Genomic DNA, 20,430 nt, shown 5'->3' with positions numbered 1-20,430 from the left:
AACATTTCTTATAGCATTTTAGTTTTGTGAATGCATTGGTTAATTTATTGCATTTGACATGATAAAATAGTTTATAACTCACCGTCTGTGTATGTTTAGGGAACAGATTTGTCTTGATCAATTGGCATTTGACAGGTATAATTATGTGCACTGTAGAAATTTGTGAAAGCATGCACATGGAAGTATTTGAAGATAAATAAAATGGCAAAGGAGTGATAAAGTTGTGGCATCATGGTATATTTTAATGTGCTGTTTGTCTGCAAGGTTATTCCATGGTCTTGATATATATAAATATGTCCAACAGTGGGTGTTGGCGTGTCAGTGGTTTTAGGACACTATGCCCCTTTCATTGCTTCAATGTATATCTACTTGAGTTCTGTGTGTGTGTGTGACTAAAAGCACTAAAGTGAACTTTTTATTTTAAAAGTAAGAAACTTTCTTGCTACTGCATCAGTTAAGAAACCCCCTTTGTTTGAACATGCATGCACCATTTAAGACTTTTACTTTGAAGACATTCTACCTAGGAGAGTAATTAGTCTATTTACCCTTTTGTGGGGTTCTTGTTCTTTTTATTAGAAGCTTGAAACTGACTCATGTAAAGAATAATGTGTTCTGGAATGGAGGGTTATGTTCTTTTCTTGGTTTCTTCTGATAGTTACACGATATAAGTATAATTTTCCCTGTTGTGTGCAAATTCCATTAATAATATCTCTGATTGAAGATCTCTCCTCTTGTGTATGCGAATTCTCCAATCATGTGCCTCCACCACTAGAACTGAAGAACAAAAAAATAGGGTCATTTTCAGAAAAATAGATCATGACTTCACTTTATTTTAGTATGGTCTCTTTTGTTGCAGAAGATATATCACATAATTTGGTATTGCGCTGTGTCATGTGTTCATTGCTAGTCATTCTTCAATGCTTACTCATTTCCCACTTCAAGGTGGGCATGGTATCTCACTTTCTCTCCAAGATCCATTTGCATTTTAATTTATCTCACTGGTTTTTGTAGCTCATCAGTCAAACCCTTTTGGGAAACTTTTTCTCTTCATCCATACAAATCACTTTTCATTTTCTCTAATCAATTACCATAAACTCAAAAGATCATGTGAATAGGGAAAAAAAGGGGAGATATACATCACTTTCTATGCAGTCTACACTTTGACATTTAATAATGTATCCTTGCTGAAAATTGAAAGCATAAAATTATTATGATTAATGATGGCTAGTACAGTAGGTTTCTTCATTGACACTTAACCAGATAATAAATTGACAACCTTTTTTTTTATGAGAAATGAATAAATTCTTAATTTGTTGCATAACAGAAGAGTTTAAAAATGAATTCCACACTACCCTAATAATGATCATCCATTAAAGAGTAATAAATCAATTCTTAAAAGCATTGAGTGAGTTTGTCTTATTGGCATTTGGTCCCCCATCATCTCTCCTCCTTCTTCTGCTGTCTAACTCTTTTTTAATGTAAATAATATAAATCAGAATTTGATTCCCTTTTCTTTTTTAGCTTTTCAAGATTTTAAAGTGTGGAAAGAAAAATCTAAACCACTAACTCAAGTGGAGATATGAAATTACATATTACCAATCAGCAGCTTTGTAGAATGAAAGTTATGGAATCCACAAGTGCTCCCTGCTGCTGCACTTTGTTTTGGGAACCGAACTGATTCACATAAGACTGATTGAAAAATTAAATTAATTAATTAAGGCCTTTATCATCATATTAACATATTAATCACCACTGACTGGATGAAGATATTTTGGAAGATACTTTCAAAATTTTAAGAAAACAACAATCCAACATGAGAGGATCATATTGCAAGAGAGAAAAATTAATGAAAACAAACTATAATTGGATATGATTAGGATCTATAATATAAAATTTATTCATTTTGCTTTCATATTTTTTTCTTGCAACATGATTCTCTCATATATTAACCACTAAAAAAATTCCTTATCCAATATAACCCCACTGGACATAATATACTATTGCCTCCTGAACATATGTTTCTCCTTCATTATGTTCTGCGGTGATCACCTCTAATATGGTAGAATACTATATAATTACAATTTTTGTTTATTTACACAGACGTAGACTATGTTAGCTATATCTTTTTAATACACTTTTGTAAAAAAAAAATGATAATAACTAAACTTCATTGAAATTTATAAAAGTGTGCAGCTCGCATTTCATCAAATTTCATCATAAATTTCAATTGATAACAAAAAATATGGTTCTATAACATGTTGACAACATTTTTATCATATATATAATTACTAATTGAGAAGAACTCTAATTATATTTTTGAAGTATTAATGATCAGAGTACAAATTGAGTTTTTTTTATCCTTTTTTATGTTCTTTTGTCAAAATTCACGTATGCATTTGATATATCTGGTTTCAACATGCATAATATTTTTTTTATCGAAAGTCTAATCCATTTTATCTTTGATAATATTCCAAGTTTTTTTTGTGTGTAAAAAGAAGGTATTTTAGGGAAATATATTAGAAGTTAGGATTATATTTCAATTTGAGTATATATATTCAAATAAAATATGTAATTCAAATAAGCATTTTTCTATTTAATTCAAAAGAAAATAAAATAGTTAATGTACGTGTGCAAAAGATTAAAAATACATTCAGTATAGTATAATATCTCATAAGAAATCGATAGAATATAAACATGTTTTAATATTCTTGCTATTGTGACTTAGTTCTCTGTCCAGGCTTGTACGCGATATAGAGACAATGATATTTATTATTAGATTCCTAGTTGTTTCATTTTAACTTTTCTTTCAATAAAATAAAATTCAATAATTAAATACATATTTTTTATTTTTTAAATGTATTAATTGACAATATAAATATTTATATCGTTATTTAATTATAAGTTGTTATATATGCTTTATTATTTTTATTTTTATAATTATTATTTTAAAAGTTATTGTCAATTATTTCTATAATCTTGGTTTTTTTTATTATACTAAATTGGTTGATGAAGTTAAATTGACTTCAACTTAAAGATGGAAAATTTTATTATAAGCTTAACTCAAGTTTGAATTCAGTAATTTTTCTATTAAACAAGATATCATAAATTGACCCAACTCATTTCCAATTGTAAAAGGAGGAAAAAATGTAGAAGTTATCATTAACTTATGTGTACACTTATAAAAAGAAATAACTTATTCCACAAAAATGCAAAAAACAAATATGAAAAATATTCTTCAAACTTTGAACTTTTGAACACAAACAACGTTGTATTCTCTTATTTTATCTTTTCTTGTCATTTTATTTGTCAAAGTTAGGCAGGTTGCAGGGTTCACTAGTTTACATATGCATGTGAGTATTTGTAAGTGAAACACAAAGCCACAATCTAGGAATGAATTGGAACATATATCTATCTATCTATATCTATGGTTCATCATCATCTTCAATCCCATCACACATATGCAAATGCAATAGTCTTGGTAGTTAGGTTTTGAAGTCAATGTCACAAATGTTTTTAACACCACAACAGTGATAGCTTTGCCAGTGGTGTGGTACAGATGCCTCATACCAAATTCCCAATTCTAACAATTCCCTTGCCTTGTGTCTTTATAAATCCCAAGCCTTGTTGGGGCTATTTTCTCTCTAGCCAGCAACACCCTCAAGCCCCACAGGGGAAAAAAAAAATCATTTTTGAAGGGGGAGAAATATTTTATTGCTCCAAAAAAGTTTGAATAGTATGAGAAAAAGAAACCAAAAAATATATAGTATATAGTATAGAAAGAACAGCAAAGCACAATAAGCAAGCAACCCCTGTTTTGTTTCAACCCTCTCTTTCTTTCCCTGAGCCTTGTTTTTCACTCTTCCATGTTTTTCTTCTCCAATCCCCACCCAAATCACCCCTAACCCTTTTTATTTCTTGCTTACTTTGTAGACAGGTATTAATTTGTTGGTTTTGGTGCAAGGGTATGGAAATCAGCTCAAGGTTTCAGGAAAGAGAGAGCCACCCTTCTCGTATGAACTCTCCAACAAGCAATGTGAGCAACTGCATGAGCAGCAGCAACAGCAATGGCATCCAAATCCCAACACCACCCCTCACTCCCAAGACCATCCCCAGATCTGACTCCGACCCCTACCCTACCACTTTTGTCCAAGCTGACACCTCCACTTTCAAGCAGGTGGTTCAAATGTTAACTGGCTCTTCTGACACCACAAAGCAAGCACAAGATCCAGTGCCACCACCACCACCTCCACCGTCCAGAAACTTCAACATCCCCCCAATCAAGACTCCACCCAAGAAGCAGGGCAAGCTCTATGAGAGGAGGAACAGCCTCAAGAACAGCCTCATGCTCAACACCTTGATGCCCAATTTTGCTCGAAACAACTCTCCAGGCTTCTCACCCAGAAATAAGCCAGAGATCCTCTCCCCAAGCTTGCTTGACTTCCCTTCCCTTGCTCTCAGCCCTGTCACCCCATTGAATGATGACCCTTTTGACAAGTCCTCACCTTCATTGGGAAACTCATCAGAGGAGGAAAAGGCCATAGCTGAAAAGGGCTTCTACTTGCATCCCTCTCCCATGACCACCCCCAGAGACTCTGAACCACAGCTCTTGCCTTTGTTCCCACTGACCTCACCTAGAGTCTCAGAATCACCCTCCTGAGGCGATAAGATAAGAGTTTGTGTCCTGTGTTGTGGATGATTTAGATAGAGAGAATGGTTACATGGGTTTTGATTTGAATGGTTTATGGTTTCCTCCATCAACAAGGTACAAAGCTTGGTCTAATTGTAAAAGTGGCTTTCTTACCATGAAATGGCAACTCTTTCTTTATTCGCCTTCTTTGTTTTCCCACCTCAAATATTGGTATCTTTTTCCTTTCCATAAATGAAAGAAGCAAAAAAAAAAAAAGTGTCTTTGTCCGATGATTTTTTTTTTCTCTCCCTATTTCATCTAGTTCTTCAAGGGTCATTATTATTGTTAGGAAAACACATCCTGAGAATAATCATAAGCCAGGGTGTCTCTTTTGATTCAGTGTGATGAATTCAATGAATAATGGTCTTCACAGTGTCTGTGTTTGTGATTGCTGTGTCACACCACCTACCACCTGTGTGAAGTGTGTGTTCGGATGAAGAGAATCCAAAGATGGAAAAAAGAAGAGAAGACAAGGGAATGAGGTTGCTTGGAAGGGACACATATTACTGGAAATCGGTGATGGAAAGGACATAAACATATCCTAAGTTGTCATCATCGCAGAAAGATGCACCAAAAGGAAGGTGGGTGGGTTAACTTGATGAAGGGTGAGAGGGTCCCTCTTCTTGGTTATATGCCAATTTTAGTCTAATCAGTTTTCTCAAGTAACTCCACCCAGATAATTATAATGTGTTTTTGATTCTTTTCTATTTCCTTTTCTTTTTCTTTTTCTTTTTTGCTGACACCTATGGGAAGAAAAATCATTTCTGTGTCAGTTTTCAAGTACAATCTGATCAAGAAGTAAAGCAAATACCTCTTTTCTTTCTTTGCTTCGTTTTTAAATGCAAACATTTATGCATAATGTCAGTACCCTACTTGTACTTCTAACAATAATCTAGACATAGCACCTATGTGTTGATCACACAAAAATTGTATGCTGTGTAAGACTAATGCATGTTTATTGATCACAATAACTTTCAGTGTGGCCCGCATACAGAGGTTAATGTTTTCCTAGTACCAGGGAAACAAAGACCAAAGTTTTCACAACATCAGAAGATAACACTTATGGTGTGTGGTATGAGAAATCAAACAAGGAAAACGAATTAATTGTAGTTGTGGATCCCTTACATGCCTGTGCAAGAGTGGCAGCAGGACTATACATTGTGTATATTCTGCACTTCTTTTTCTTTCATAATTTGTTCCTATCATTATTATTGAAATCTTATTAAATTTCACTATTTTAATAAATAAATATTGATCAATAATCATTTGCAGAGATGATTTTAACGTTTCCATAGTTTATTTTATTATAATTACTGTATTAATTTTTAATTAACTTGTATCATTAGACTTTATGATCAATTAAACTGCATTTTATGCTGTAATGAATGTCATAAAGTCTATACATATTGTCAGCAAAAATTAAAAGTAAATGTAGCATGAGATCACCAAATTCCAATAGTTTATAAAATTGAGCACCTAAGAAGATTTCTCCTCTCTCTTTCTATTTTCCCTTTCTTAGTTCTTGTTTTTGTTGATTTAAATTTTGTTATAGTGTAATGGGAAGCATTGAAGAGTAGACAAAATGACAAGAGTGGAGATAAGATAGAGAAAGTGGGACTTTTGTTACAATCATCATCTTAAGAGAAAGTAAGACCGAAAAGAAACCATATGTAAATAACAAAAGCAGAGAAAATGTGAAGACCACCCTTTTTCTTTTCTTCACCCTTTTAGACTTTGTTTTGTCATTTAGGTGCATCTAGGTTGGACCCAACTGCTAGAGCTGGTGCATTGAACAGTAAACTGCCAAGTAATTCTATTTTTTTTCCATACATCTTCTAGTACACCACTTTTTTCACAAAGATAGTAGCTAATTAGGTGGCTTGTAATATGACCAACTTGCTAACACCATATCATCTACATACATACCACAAACAAAACTGAAATTAGATTTGTTAAACAGGCTTGTAGAACTTCTTTTTAGAAAAACATGCATAGATAGAAACAAAATGAAATACAAAGTATGGAATGAGATGACTAATGACAGAAACATGCACAAAGAAAAATAAATTGTAAGAAGTATATGTAGAAATAACCCAATGGGTGTGTCAAGTTGAATTTTATGTTAAACTAGGCATGTTGTCAACCATCCTTTAGCCTTTGTTAATGTGAAAGTAGGTGGTGGATTTTGGTGTTTTCTTTTTTAATAATTGTGGATGAATCATAAAGGTCCATTTTACACTCAACATGTGTAGCTGCTTGAAATTTGGTTAAAAGGAAATTGAGTACCTTTAGTGTTAATGATAAGCTTAATTGTGACTTTGACCAAGGAAAATTACATTCACTGGATTCTGTTTTTAATGATAAAAAGGAAATAATAAACTTTTGCAGTGGTAAGAAGGGAATTCATGGAAGAAAGCTTGATGGGTACTTATTTTGACTGGAATTGTGTTTTTGGTATGAAGTATTATGGAGCTTCAAAGATTTATGATTTTTTTTTTATTATGAGTTGAAAGATTCTTGATTTAATACTCCATAGAAATTAACCCTTGAAATGAAAGTTCAAAAAAAACGGCATGGCATGCGTGATTAACAACGTTGCTGAAGAATTACACATAAATTCCCAACACGCTACGAAGCCTGAACACAAAGCAACCTCCTTTCTCATTCACTTGCTCCACACCAATCTAAATATAACAAAAGTAACGTAGGAATGATGTAAAATTTATGTGAAGATATTTTTACCTTTTTCAAAATTAGAAATCATAGTGTGCTTTTCTTTCATTGCTTAAATCAAAAGGCATCTATCTTGACCTAATATAGAGTGCAATTGGATTGGCTTGATTGAACAATGAAAAAAAAAAAGCTTGCATCATTCCTAATTTGTTTATATTTTACATAATAGAATAAGATAAAATATACACATTTCAATACAATAATATCTTTAATTTTTCTTTCCTAAATTAAGTGGGGGAAAAATATAAATATATAATTAGAAGAAATTTATAAAAATGATTTAATTTTTGTTCGTTTTTATTAAAATGGATAATTTTTAAAACATGTACACAATTGAGTTAGTCGTACTTGTAAAAATGATTTTCAAATGAAAAAAAAATAGTGATTTCATATACGAGTTCTATTTTTTTTTTTACAATTATATTAAAGTCGTGCTTTGAAATATGTTTATTTAAAGATGATTTTTCAATTTTTTAAAACTTTTTTAATAAAGTTGTCTGAGACATTTTTCATTTTTATGTTTTTTATGTTTTAAACAGTGTAATTAATTAAACATTTATGGTTTAGGGTAATTAATTTTTTATTTCACAATTGGTATTCTGGAGAATTTATCATTTTAATGCAAATAAAAAGATTGAAAATATAAGTTATTTAAAATTTAGTTAACTTAATTAATTAATAAAACTACTTATAATTAAATGCAATTTTAGAAAATTTAAAACAATGTCACTAAATTATAGGTCATGTAAATAATTGTTTCATTGTTTGGTAATTGATATTTTGAAGAATTTATCATTTTAATGTAGTGAAATATTTAGTTGAGTTAGTTAATTAATGAAATTGTTTATGTGAATAGAATGCAATTGAGCAAAATTTAAATGAGTGTCACTAAATTATATAAAGGTTGTCTATATGGATAATTTTTTTGAGTATGACATTCCAACATTTTTATTATTATTTTGACTTGGTTGATCCATTGTTATATATTTGATTAGTTGTTGGTGTTCTTGACTACAGTGTATATGTGTGGGTCAGGAATAAAGTTTGAGCCTGTATATGTTAACTAGTAATCTTAATTTCAGATTTGATGAAATTGAACTTTCTAAACCTTATAAATATTGTGTAAACCATAAACTTAAACTTGGTCAACATATGCTAGTAGTTGCAAGTGACAAGTGGAATAAATGACGAACACGAGAGTCAAAGGACTTGAAATGTCCCATAATCACACTTCCAATAATTTAATTTGACTATGTATAACATAGATGATCGACCAAGTTGAAGAGTTGTTATTTCTTGTACATTAAACTCTAAATTTTGTTGATTATTAAAGATATTTAAACTTACTAATTTTTATTAATCTTATTTCATTAGTAAAACATAACTTTGTGAAACCAGTTCAAATTTTTAGAAATTACATTTAATTATAAGTAATTTATTATAATAATAAATTATCCGACATAACTAACTTAATTATTTAAACTAACTAAATATTTGTATAGATTATAATTATAAATTATCCAAAATACATTCAATTACATTGCCTAAAAAATAAAAAACATAAAAATATTTAATTACAAATAATTAATTACATTGTTTAAAACATAAAAGAATTGAAAAAAAAATGAAACGACTTCAATAAAAAATTGAAAAACGTCTTTGCAAGCATGACTTTACAAAAAAAATTAAAAATTAAAACTAGTCTTTACAAAATTATTTCAATACACAATTGAAAAAAAATAATGTAATTAAAAGAAAAAACTTCAAAAAAACAGCTTCAAATCACGACTCTAGTTTAATTATGAAAAAAAAAATAGAACTCGTCTTTTAAAACATAACTTGTAATTTGAAAAAAAAAATATGATTAAGACATAAGTACCACTTTTTCATTTGAGATTCATCTTTTCAAGCATAATTTCTTTATTTATTTGAAAATTATTTTTACGAACACGACTTATTCAACTGTGTACATGATAGCGTAAATTTCCCATAGAATTTCTTACCTAAAATTATCAATTAAACCCTTTAAATATACATTCAAAAACTTTATTTTTCACTATTTAATAAGTCTAACTTCTACCTCATGTACATTTACACAAGTTTTTCTTAATGGACAAATTCTCCCACAACCTTTATATCTTAACTCAGTTTTAACTTTTTAAATTTTTTTAAATAATCTTAAATAAATTATAACCTTTCCTTTTTAAATAATCTAAGCTGGATTCCTGCACATTCATACATCTCTTCCAGCTATAACACTTCTATTCTTCTTCAACCACAAAATTTAAGAAAACAGTTTCATCATTTGATCATGTGTGAGATGATTGACAAAAAGATTCGTTGTATTTGATGTTACCAAGTGCGAATATAATTTTTTTAATTTTGTATTCCATTTTTGCACTCCTAGTTTTTTTTAGTTTTATGATTTTTAGATCGTACACCACAAAACTTATCTCAAACACCAATGTTCACCGACAACCATCACAAACAACCACCATCACTTGAAAATGAAAAAGACACCATACTCTCTCATACTTAGCTTAGAAGGATATTGTTAGAATTAAAAAAAAAAAGATGACGGCGAAAGATATGGAGGTGGAAGGAGAACTTGCCTTTTCTTAATGTTGTTCACCAATCGAATTTAAAATTTTACTTTGATATTTTACATCTTATTAGAAACATTAGATGAAACTCTAAATACCATTGAAAACCACCAATCATAGCTATTGATAGTACTGCATGTTAATTGTACCCTATATTTTTCTATAAACATTTATTAGAAAAGAAAATACAAAGTTAGAATGAATTGAATTCCTCATGCGTGATGAAATTTATTTTTGCAACTTAATTTTTAGAAAAGTTATTTGAATTTTCCATAAAAACTAAATTTTCTTCAATTTTAACTTGTGAGAGAAAAGCTCAAATCATTTTATTTTCTTTCATAAATAAATAGATCGAAGATTATTCAGCAATCCCAGTTCACTAATAAAATCTGTTAGGTTACTCAGAATGTCAATGTCTTGAGAAGAAAAATTTCTTATAATAATAATAACTGATGAAAATGTAGAGTGAGTATATTTAAATCATTTAAAATAGCATTGAAAGAGGCAATTTAAACTGAAAGTTTGAGAATTGAAGCAAGATATATTACATTATTTTATACCAAGAACTGAACGTTACATAATTATTGTTAGTTATGATAACACATTTAATGCCATTCCAGATGACTGCCAATGGTCTTAGATCTCTGAGAAGGATTTGATTGTCTTGAACCCATGATTGTCAGGGAGGGGTCCATTTCCAGGTCGAATAGAAATTATCACCTCCAAACCTGAAACAGGACAATTGTTAAACAAATATATGTGCAGACAAACTAAGCAATTTCCTATTTGGCCATAAACAGTGGGATCCTAGGGAAATTCCTCTACCACTCCAATTGGGAGGTCACACTCACACCATTGGTAGTATGGCCCACACAAATTCCAAGTTAGATTTTGATTTTTGCTTGCAGTGAGCCACACAGTGATAAATGTGGGTGCAAGTGGTGTGTAAGTAGATGAAGGACTACAAAGGGTGCCAAGATAAATAATTGTAATTGATAACAATTTCACACACCATCATACACGTTACGTTATACTCATCTTCTGTTTCGTGTGGTATAAATGATTTTACACTGTTAGTGAATCAAGTATTAATATAAAACATTAAATGAGCTATGCAACCAAGAGAAAAATAAAGTAGTTACTATATAATGTTTGGTTCAGTTTACTTATCTCGCCAGCTCCCTAAGAAAGCTCAAAAACATACTATTTTCCGAAAATTAGCTATGCAACACACGGACTAAGTTTATTGATAAAGTTTAACTCTTTGCTGATCAAAAAAAAAAATTGATGAAGTTTAACTTATAAATGAGATGATGGATTAAGAAAAATGTTCATACCTGCTGCCTTTGCAGCTGTGGCTTCTTGATGTACATCAGTTACAAATAAAATATCTGATGGTTTATCAACACCGAGTGACTCAGAAATTTCAGTATAACTGCGTGTCTCTCTTTTGTTCCTGCAAAAGTGAGTTTTTGAGTGAATCCATGCATCTTTAGATAGGAATCGTCTCGGGGGAACATCAAAATAAAAACCTTACCCCACAGTGGTGTCAAAAAACCCAGACAAATATTTTCTTAAGTCCCCATGGTTTGTTTTTCCAAATATTAGCCTTTGTGCCAACCTGCTACCACTAGAATATATGTATACCTGTTGCGGAGATCAGAAATAGCGATTCAAATGCAAGAAAATATGCTCTCCAAATATCAGTGAAGAATGCACACAAAATGTGAGTACACTTCATTTCATTCTTGAGCCAACAAAAAGTAACAATTACTTCACCCCTCACAAACTTTGGCCGGGAGTAGAGTTGTATATTTTGACAACTAAAAGAGGCAGAAGAGAAATATACTAGAGAAAGAAGAGAGATAGGAGGCATTCAGGGTATAGACATTTCACATGATTGGCATCTTGGATATCTAGAGATAAGACATCAAGTATTTATGTTTTACACATTCAAAAGTACCCATAAGCAGAAACATTAATGCAATTAGAAATTTTTTATAGATAGACCAACTCTTTGTTTCTATTCCTTGGTAGCTTTATATAGTAGGCCTCTTAAGCCAGTTTAGTGGGACCAAGGTGAGTCAACATGTGACAGAAAGAGAAAAAGAATGGTACTATGGTAGGATAAAGGAGATAAGGATGTAATGGATGGCTGACAGATTTAAGCAAATGATACAAAGAGAACTCTTCATAGTGGGACAGTATCCACTATCCAGCCTATTTGAGAGGAGTCCTCTCCACATTCACGGGCCCACTGTGGGCACCTAGACCAAACCAAGGAGAAAAGGAGATTGGACAAAGATGAATGGGTTATTTATAAGAATGAAAGGTGATAAATAAAAGGATATAAATGGAAATTCATATAAAACGGTTAATGGGTTTGGAAAGGCATCATATGCCCTCACAACCGCACAGGTCTTAGCTAACAGAGGGCATCTCAATCTATGGTTATCTTATACCCTCCTGCCAAACATTGGCATCATGCTTAAGCATTAAAGATACCTATGGTCAAAATGCAGGAAAATAGTCAGCAAGTGAAACTTAAAAAAGTGAACTAGAAAAAGGTAAATCAGGGAAAACAACCTTTACACCCAAGGCATGCCACTTTTCTAGAGCTTCTGGTACATCATCAAAAACTATTCCCTCCAATTCATTACTCTCATAACCAGTTCTCCATATGTGACCCTGCATAGCTAAATGTCAGCAATATCCCAAATATGAAGTCAACAGATACATAAATTCAACTCAAAGTTTAACTACCTGCAACTCTTTTAAGGCAGTGATTTTTCTATCAGCTTTTATCATAGCATCCACATTAGCAACGATTCCAGCAATGACATCCTCTTTCCCAGCATCATCTGGAGGGATAGGCACAGCACCTGCAATCCCTTGTTCAAGGTCACTTTGAACCTGTTATAAAAACTGAATGAGATGTCAATGGTCCAAATTCTCTGAATGCAACGTATACAAGTTACTGTAGTGGACACTATTATTCTAGTCTCTGTTTGTAGGTGATTTCTTTCCCTGTAACCGTCTGTATCCAGTCACATCAGTGCTGAGTCAACAGTGGCTTTAGCTTCTTCAGCACTCTTCTCCAAATTCCTATAAATATGTACCTCACTGAATATTTCTCTCTGTAAATATTCTTCGAATATTACAATCTAGCAGTCCCTGGTTTCCATAGTTCTCTATTACTACCATAAAGCTTATCTATGCGACTTAAAGGCACACTTCCATAATACTTTTTTTATCATTTCATTTACAAACTTTTGAAAAATGAAACAAAATGAAAGCAGTGATATTTATGTAATCATTAGTGAAAACATAGCAACTGAAAAATCAAACATTAAAAAACAAATACACCCTTAGTTTCCTTCTCATCTCTTTTCTACATTCATGGACCACTTCTATATAACTATGCTTTAATAAACTCCAAAAAAAGTATAATCACTTGAGGAAGAATTGAATGACATAAACCAGACAGGCAATTCGATATTAATGTTTTTAATAATCATGGACAGAGTAGTTTAAAACCACAATCCCACTCACATGTCTAACATATCATTTCAGTGTCAACTAAAAAGGTATAACATTCCATAGTATTGTATTACAATTATTCAATGCCTAAACCAAATATTCCAATTGGAGGGTTAAAAATACCTAAACCATACAACCTAAAAAATCTTACTTGGGAACGAAGCAGCTCAATATCAGCTTTGGTATCAGGGGTATCATATGTTAGAGATAGATGCTTCCCAACATTCTCACGGGCATAAGGGAAGAGAACCTCTGAAACAAATGATATGGGCGTAGTAGTTCCTTCAATGTCAAGAACAATGCAACGCTGCAACCCAAATAAAGATAAAAATCAATAATTTTATTCAATGAATTGGGAACTAGAACTATCAGTCGACTGTGAATAGAGGATATAGTTTCAAGAATTTAAGAAAATAAAAAAACTCAAATATAGAAGACATTTGGTTAGAAAAACGTTTTCAATTTTTTTTTCTGTTCTCAAAATTTTGTATGGAAAACAGTAAAAATAGAAAACAATAAAAAGTTGTTTTCACTGTTTTTTGTATAAACTTTAGAAAACTGAATACAGTAAAAACAAGGTGATATTTTTGTAATTAAATGAAAAAGGAGAAAATGAAAACATAGTAATTTTCACAAAACAAACAACCCCTTAATGACCTAAAGATTACAAAAAATAGAAGGATTAAGTGAACTCACTGGGAATGGATCAGTTTCACCATTAGATTTACTCGCTTTAACTGACACGTTCGACTCCCCATCAATACTTATTAGACCCCTCCTAGCACTTTGTATTGGACCATGATTTGGAGTCGACCAGTCCAATCCCATTTGGTGAAGCTTGAGAGCAGCATCAAAGAGGTAATGGTAACACTCAGACTGAAAAAAAATAGCATCAATTTACCAGAAAGCACGACTAAAGACAACTGTCTATTAGAAGAGTATTATATTTTATTGAAACTCCAAGAATGAGCATGAAAACTGTAAATAACACCCCTTCCAAAAAACCTGTTTTTTGCAGTATTATATTTTATGGAAACTTCAAGCAGAATGCTAAACAACATGTATGAAATTCATCGCAGTCTTCCTGGGGAATGTAGATAGCAAAAACCTGAGTTTTAGCACTGATCCACGAATCTCCCCAGACAAATACCCCATGGTTGCGAACAAGTACTGCTGTTGCTTTTGGGTAGTCTTCTATCTGCAAAATGGGAGAGAAAGAATAACAAACTAAGCCACATCACCCATGGTTTTCTTCTGAGAAAAAGAAAAGTAAGCAAAAATCATCCAGATTTCCAAACAGATATTTAATTCAAATGTATAATCATCAGAAGAAACATACAGCTTTAGCAAAAGACTCTGTGAGCTGATACTCATAGGCCGTGTTCTCAATTATGGGGACCACAAGTTCATCATAATAGCCATGCCCTTTGATTCCTTTTATCATTTCCATGTGAGTAATCTGCCATTTGTGGAGACAACCAGATGCAAATGAAAATAGTATTATAGGAAGAGGAAACAAAAGCATGGAGCAAGACAACGTGAAAAAGAAACATATTACTTTAAAGTATGTTTGGTCTCTCACAAAGTACTTGTAATAAGCTACAACAACACAAAATCTGCATCCTACATTTGATCAGGAAAATAACAACAGAAAACATGAAAAGGATGCAAGGGAAGCAGGATGCCACGTGCCTCCCCCATCCACCCTCTTCCAAGAAAACATAAAAATTCTCCATTCAAAATGACGTGTTAAAAAGTATTTGTGCTGTAGAAGTATAACATATAAATGCCTATTCCTGGCCCTTCCTCCTTCACAATTTTTTCAGTATTAGAAGCAGAGCTAAACTTTCAAATTCTGGGTACATGAGGTGGTAGAAGCCACATATTTAAATACAATAGAGATTAAGTGCAAAATGTTCATCAAGTGTCAAGATTTCTCATGTTAATTATTTCACTGTTTTGGTGTCATGCCTTGCTTATATTTCGGAAATAAGAATAGCAGATAGAGGATTCAAACCAACAAGGATATCCCATGCAAGTTCTAGTTTATAGTATATTATTTGGAACTTGAATCTTTTCTCCACTAAATTCTCTGGAATAAAGAAACTCTTGTTTTTTCAAAAGATAGTTGTACGTTTGGAATTGAGCACCCATCAAATAGTCTTATAGTCAGGGAATGAGACTATTGCTCAGCTGCATTCACTATTACCAATCTAAACCCCGTCCAAAGATATATTGACATTACAACTAACAATTATGTATCAGAATTTTGAAAGTGTCTTTAATCTGAAACAAAAAAACCATCCATGAATAAAATACTTACTCGAAACTCCTTTGATAATGGATTGATCATTGTTACAAGACAAGATTCTATTCCGTGACTGTGGAAAACAGCCTCAGCATCTCGCATTTCATATGCCTAAAACAGGGGAAGTGAAAGAGATGTATGAAGCTTATATCAATAGCTAATTTATCAAAAGAAATAGGATCTGTAAGTTTCTAGGTTAGCCTACAGTGGATTTGACAAAATGACAATTATTCTCAAGAAATTTCAGTCACTTCTATTTGCCAAATACTAGACACTTCCTGTTTAAAGTAAATCTTACAGATATTATAGCATTTACCAGATTTTATTCAAAACATTGGTATGGAGACACTTATCAACCAAATGTCAGTCATTTAATCCCCCAGAAATTCAAATGTCTGAACTTTAAGTGACAACACTCATATATTCAAAAGTATAATAAAAGCTATTGTGCACACACAAAAAATACAAAATACATACAGCAGTTGAACAAAGTATTGCGGAAATATCAAAAGAAGAATGTGCATATCAAAGTCTGCATCACTCAATTACAGTAACTAATATATTATTGTTAAACCAAACTTACTTTCCTGAAAAGTGGATCACAATCGGTACATTTGGGAGGCTTGTGTGGGTAAGGTTTAGGAGATGGAGCAGACAAAATGCTTCCACTGTTTGATAACACATACATATCCTCTGCCTCCATTCTTTCTTTCTGAACACCTGCACACATTTTTCAGCAAAAAAGGAAGATCAAAATGAATCAATTAACAGTGCATAACAGTAGTGTTTCATTTCATCATCTCTAGCACAAAGAAACCATATTAAATTATCAAGGAGTGTATCAAAGAGCTTCTACAGGGCGTATTTGAACTCATAAGAATGACTTGTACGTATAATAAACCCTTTTAGCTTATTTCAACAACCTTCTAGGTAAAATTTATTAGCCTTCAGACTTATTAATTTAGATTAGAATTCATCATCAAATTTATAGCATGATCAAAGCCATGTTTGGATAAACTTCTCCGAGAGTACTTAATGGAAAAAAATAAGAAGAAAAAATGAATTAAACTTTTCCCCTTAACTAAAATCAGCTTGTACACATCGGTTTTAAGAGAAAACATTATAGCTTTTATAAAAGTTAAAATGCATAAGTTGATTTTAATTTACGAAAAAAAAGTTAGGCTCTCTCTGATAAACTTCTCCAAAAGCATTTATAAGAAAATGAAATAGCAAGGTAAGATGAATTGACTTTTTGCTATATGTTAAAATCAACTTATGTCCTTAACTCTTATAGAAGTTCTCTTATCTCATCTAACTTTTTCAAAAAGCTATGATACATTGAACTTACGAGAGAAGCTAACCTCCTTTTAATAATGCCTGATTCCTCTTACATTCCTTTTTTCTTTAAAAGTGCATATAGAAAAGTTTATCCAATAAGAATTTAAGCTATCTATCCAAGCACACCTTGAGCAATGAGGCAATAACCACATTGAATGTAAGGTTTGTTTCGATCAACTTCTACATAGCCAATACATACGCATTTACTGGACAAGAAAATAAAGAAAATAAATCTCCACCCAAAAAACCAACTTAAGCATAAATTAATAATCAGCTAAGCTAAAACGATAATGATTTTATAATTTTAGGGAAGACTAATTTGTTTTTCTTCTTCTATGTGGTTATGTTTGTTCAAACTAGGTTCAAATATACTTAAAAGGATTCTACAGCAGGGAAAGAATCTGGCACACACCCAGAAACCAAACAAGCCCAAGATGGCAATAAAGCACAAAAAAATCTAAACTTGTGAGTCGGAAATGAAAGGGTGGGCAAAGGGAAGATACCAGAAGGGGACATGAGTATGAGCTGTTGAGGCTTGGGAATGGAGTCATCATGGACCCTCATGGTGATGCTGCCACCTGTTCCTGTGACCCATCCAAGGGTGTAGAAATGGCGACAAAGTTCAGCCATCAACGCCCTTGTCTCCTTCACGGCCTTGCCTTCAAGGTACGCCTGAGACGACGTCGTCCCCACCTTCACGCCGTTCAGACCAATGGCTGCCATGGATTCTAGAGAGAGAGAAAGAGTGTGAGTGAATTAGTGAAGATGAAAGAGCTTAATTTGTAAGCAAAAGCATTTCTCTATCCACACAACATGACATGAGTGTTAGTGCGTTTTGTTGGAATATCAAATATACTCGCAGTCAAATATAGGAATTTAGGATAGGAATGTTTAGATGTTGCAATTCAATTTGTGATCTAGGTTTTCAATATAGCAATTCAATTTGTGATTACCATTTTTGTCTTTAGGTTCAAAAGTAATAAAATACTATTTTCAACTTAAATCAAACTAAAATTAATTGTTTTCTTTATGTTAATTAGTATTATTCTTTAATTCTGTTTAAAATTATATTTTTAGACGTGTTTGAAACTTGATATAAAAAATAAAAAAATGAGTATAATTGAAGTTGTGAAATAATCTTACGTAGTTCTCCAATTACAAAATATAGTAATTATCCTTAAGAATATAAAAAAATATAGCTGGTTGATTTTATAGTAATTATATCTAAAAATAAGTTATTATTATACTCAAATAAAAAAGAGTTGTTGAAAATAACCTATAACTTAATCGAATGGTATCTTTAGATTACTTCTCAACTCATTGGTGTCTTTAGAATAATATATAATTAAATTGAAAAATGTTTTAAAAATTATATAATTAACATTTGTTCATATTAAGCTCGTCAGATATTTCTTTAAAATTCTTCTCATCCATGAACTTATAATACTAGTTGCAAAATTTATCTAATAGATAATTTTTTTTAAAAATTACTATTATAGAAAAGTCGTATTTTATAGTATATTTTTTTTAGAAAAGTTTTGCTTTAATGAACAATTTATTTTAATTTTTTAAAATTTTAATGAAGAATTCATGCATAAAAGTACCATTTCACCTTTTTCTAAATATAGGAAAAGGTCCTATTACGCATGTAAACATAACTTTTTTTAGAAAATGTTTTCTTACTTTTATTTTTTAGTCAATTATTAACAAGTAGTCTTGCATGATACCAACCAAGTAAAGAAAAAAATTGTGATTGATGTAAGATCCAAATTGGCTTGTAGAAGTTCACAATTTTCAATTAGAATTTTTTTTTATCTCAATATTCAATTCACTTAACTTAATTTAAACTCAACTTAATTTCTTAACCGAAATTTAAACATACACTGTATCATTGTTATAAGTTTATCTCATTTGATTGGATTTTGTTTTAAGAAGATTTTTAAATAGTTATTTTATTATATATATATATATATATATATATATATATCATCTATGTAGAATTACTTGTTTTTATTTAACATTATATTATATTTTATAACACTTCAGTTAGATTTAAGTAAAACTTATGATAGGTTACTTATTCTCCTTGCATTATTTTTTTTACTTGTGTTTTATATGGAGATGATAAGAATGGTTGTGGATAGTTAAATAAAGCAAGAGGATGTCACGATGTTTGAAGTGAAATAGGGAGTAAAGGCTAAGTGAGAGGTGGAACCAACTCGTTAGGAAGGAGTCTAGGGTTAGCTGAACGAATTTCTCATGCGCTGGTAAATCCGATATAAATCCAGTCCAACACTCATCACTATAAATAGAGAGATTTGGTCTAGAGAAAAAGGAGGTTAGACGAGGTGAAGAAAGAAAATATCAAGCTGAAACACATAATCCAAAGTCATATGTCCTTAGTTGCTAGCTATTTAATATTGAGTTGTCTTGTAAAATTAACATGAGTAGCTAAATTCCTCTTGTTGGGATGGAAGAACAATGTACATTTCTATGTTTAGCTACTTATAAATATGCATGTTTATTTAAGTTCATTGATTTGAATTTGCATTTTGATAAGCGAGGAATCATTATTATTGATCTTAGAAGTTAAATGATATTGGAAAATACTTTCTTCTTTTCAACCAACTCAAATAATCCAAATAACTTAATGTCTGGGAACACAATTAAGAGTTTGGCATGAACTGCTCCATCATTAATGTAGAAAATAAACTATTGTAAGCTAAAGGATCGGTTATGGGAGTTTGATTTCTAGATAACCATGATTAAGGAATTAACTGGATTTGGCCTTAGGGAGTGGTGAATTGGAATCTCATGCTTTTTTAACTAGCTGAGTATACGAGATTTACAAAATTTATTCAATTCCAACACTTTCATAAATCTAAGAACATCTTCTTTTTACACCAAGTTTTAACCTCACCAACTTTATTTTATGTTTGACTTGCCATTATTTGAACAACTTTTCATGATTATTTTAACAGTTTGTACTGAAAGATAAATCTGCTGCACTTACCACCTAGTCACGGAAGATATGACAACCCCTTATTAGTTGTACTACAGTTGACCTAGTCCATTTACCAAGAAACAAAACACCCATTAAGTTTTTGGCATAATTGTTGCAGACTAGTTTGAGAAATCAACAGTTGTATAAATAATTCTAAAGGAGTATATACTATAATTTTATGCATATTAGTGTCTAATTGTAGAATCTATTTTCTAAC

The 20,430-nt window shown here is 31.5% G+C and overlaps 2 protein-coding genes across 2 annotated transcripts; one reads left to right on the top strand and one right to left on the bottom strand.

Moving 5' to 3' along the window:
* Positions 1 to 3,313: 3,313 nt before the first annotated feature.
* LOC137835279 (VQ motif-containing protein) lies at positions 3,314 to 4,825 on the top strand. The gene has a single exon (XM_068643714.2). It carries the CDS (start codon positions 3,965 to 3,967, stop codon positions 4,655 to 4,657), a length of 693 nt encoding a protein of 230 aa, XP_068499815.1. The 5' UTR covers positions 3,314 to 3,964; the 3' UTR covers positions 4,658 to 4,825.
* Positions 4,826 to 10,531: 5,706 nt separating this feature from the next.
* On the bottom strand, positions 10,532 to 18,165 carry LOC137835278 (haloacid dehalogenase-like hydrolase family protein). Its single transcript, XM_068643713.1, has 12 exons — positions 17,713 to 18,165; positions 16,455 to 16,591; positions 15,887 to 15,982; positions 14,903 to 15,022; positions 14,672 to 14,761; positions 14,260 to 14,439; positions 13,715 to 13,870; positions 12,787 to 12,936; positions 12,610 to 12,711; positions 11,561 to 11,670; positions 11,361 to 11,479; positions 10,532 to 10,751 (listed from the first exon to the last, which is right to left on the bottom strand). Exons 1-12 carry the CDS (start codon positions 17,930 to 17,932, stop codon positions 10,660 to 10,662), a joined length of 1,572 nt encoding a protein of 523 aa, XP_068499814.1. The 5' UTR covers positions 17,933 to 18,165; the 3' UTR covers positions 10,532 to 10,659.
* Between the last annotated feature and the right edge of the window lie 2,265 nt (positions 18,166 to 20,430).

The sequence above is a fragment of the Phaseolus vulgaris genome, chromosome 5 (genome assembly GCF_051622355.1).
Source record: "Phaseolus vulgaris cultivar YP4 chromosome 5, ASM5162235v1, whole genome shotgun sequence".
Classification (NCBI taxonomy): Eukaryota; Viridiplantae; Streptophyta; class Magnoliopsida; order Fabales; family Fabaceae; genus Phaseolus; species Phaseolus vulgaris.
The sequence above is the reverse complement of the archived record's forward strand: the minus strand, read 5'-3'. Positions and strand labels throughout refer to the sequence as shown.

Excerpts from the sequence above, each read along its gene's own strand:
- LOC137835279 (XM_068643714.2), top strand. The coding sequence starts at position 3,965 with ATGGAAATCAGCTCAAGGTTTCAGGAAAGAGAGAGCCACCCTTCTCGT.
- LOC137835278 (XM_068643713.1), bottom strand. The coding sequence starts at position 17,932 with ATGGCAGCCATTGGTCTGAACGGCGTGAAGGTGGGGACGACGTCGTCT. Across the intron at positions 11,671-12,609 it reads GGCATGCCTTGGGTGTAAAG|GTATACATATATTCTAGTGG; the intron begins GTTGTTTTCCCT and ends TCTCCGCAACAG. Across the intron at positions 11,480-11,560 it reads TTTTTTGACACCACTGTGGG|GAACAAAAGAGAGACACGCA; the intron begins GTAAGGTTTTTA and ends TCACTTTTGCAG.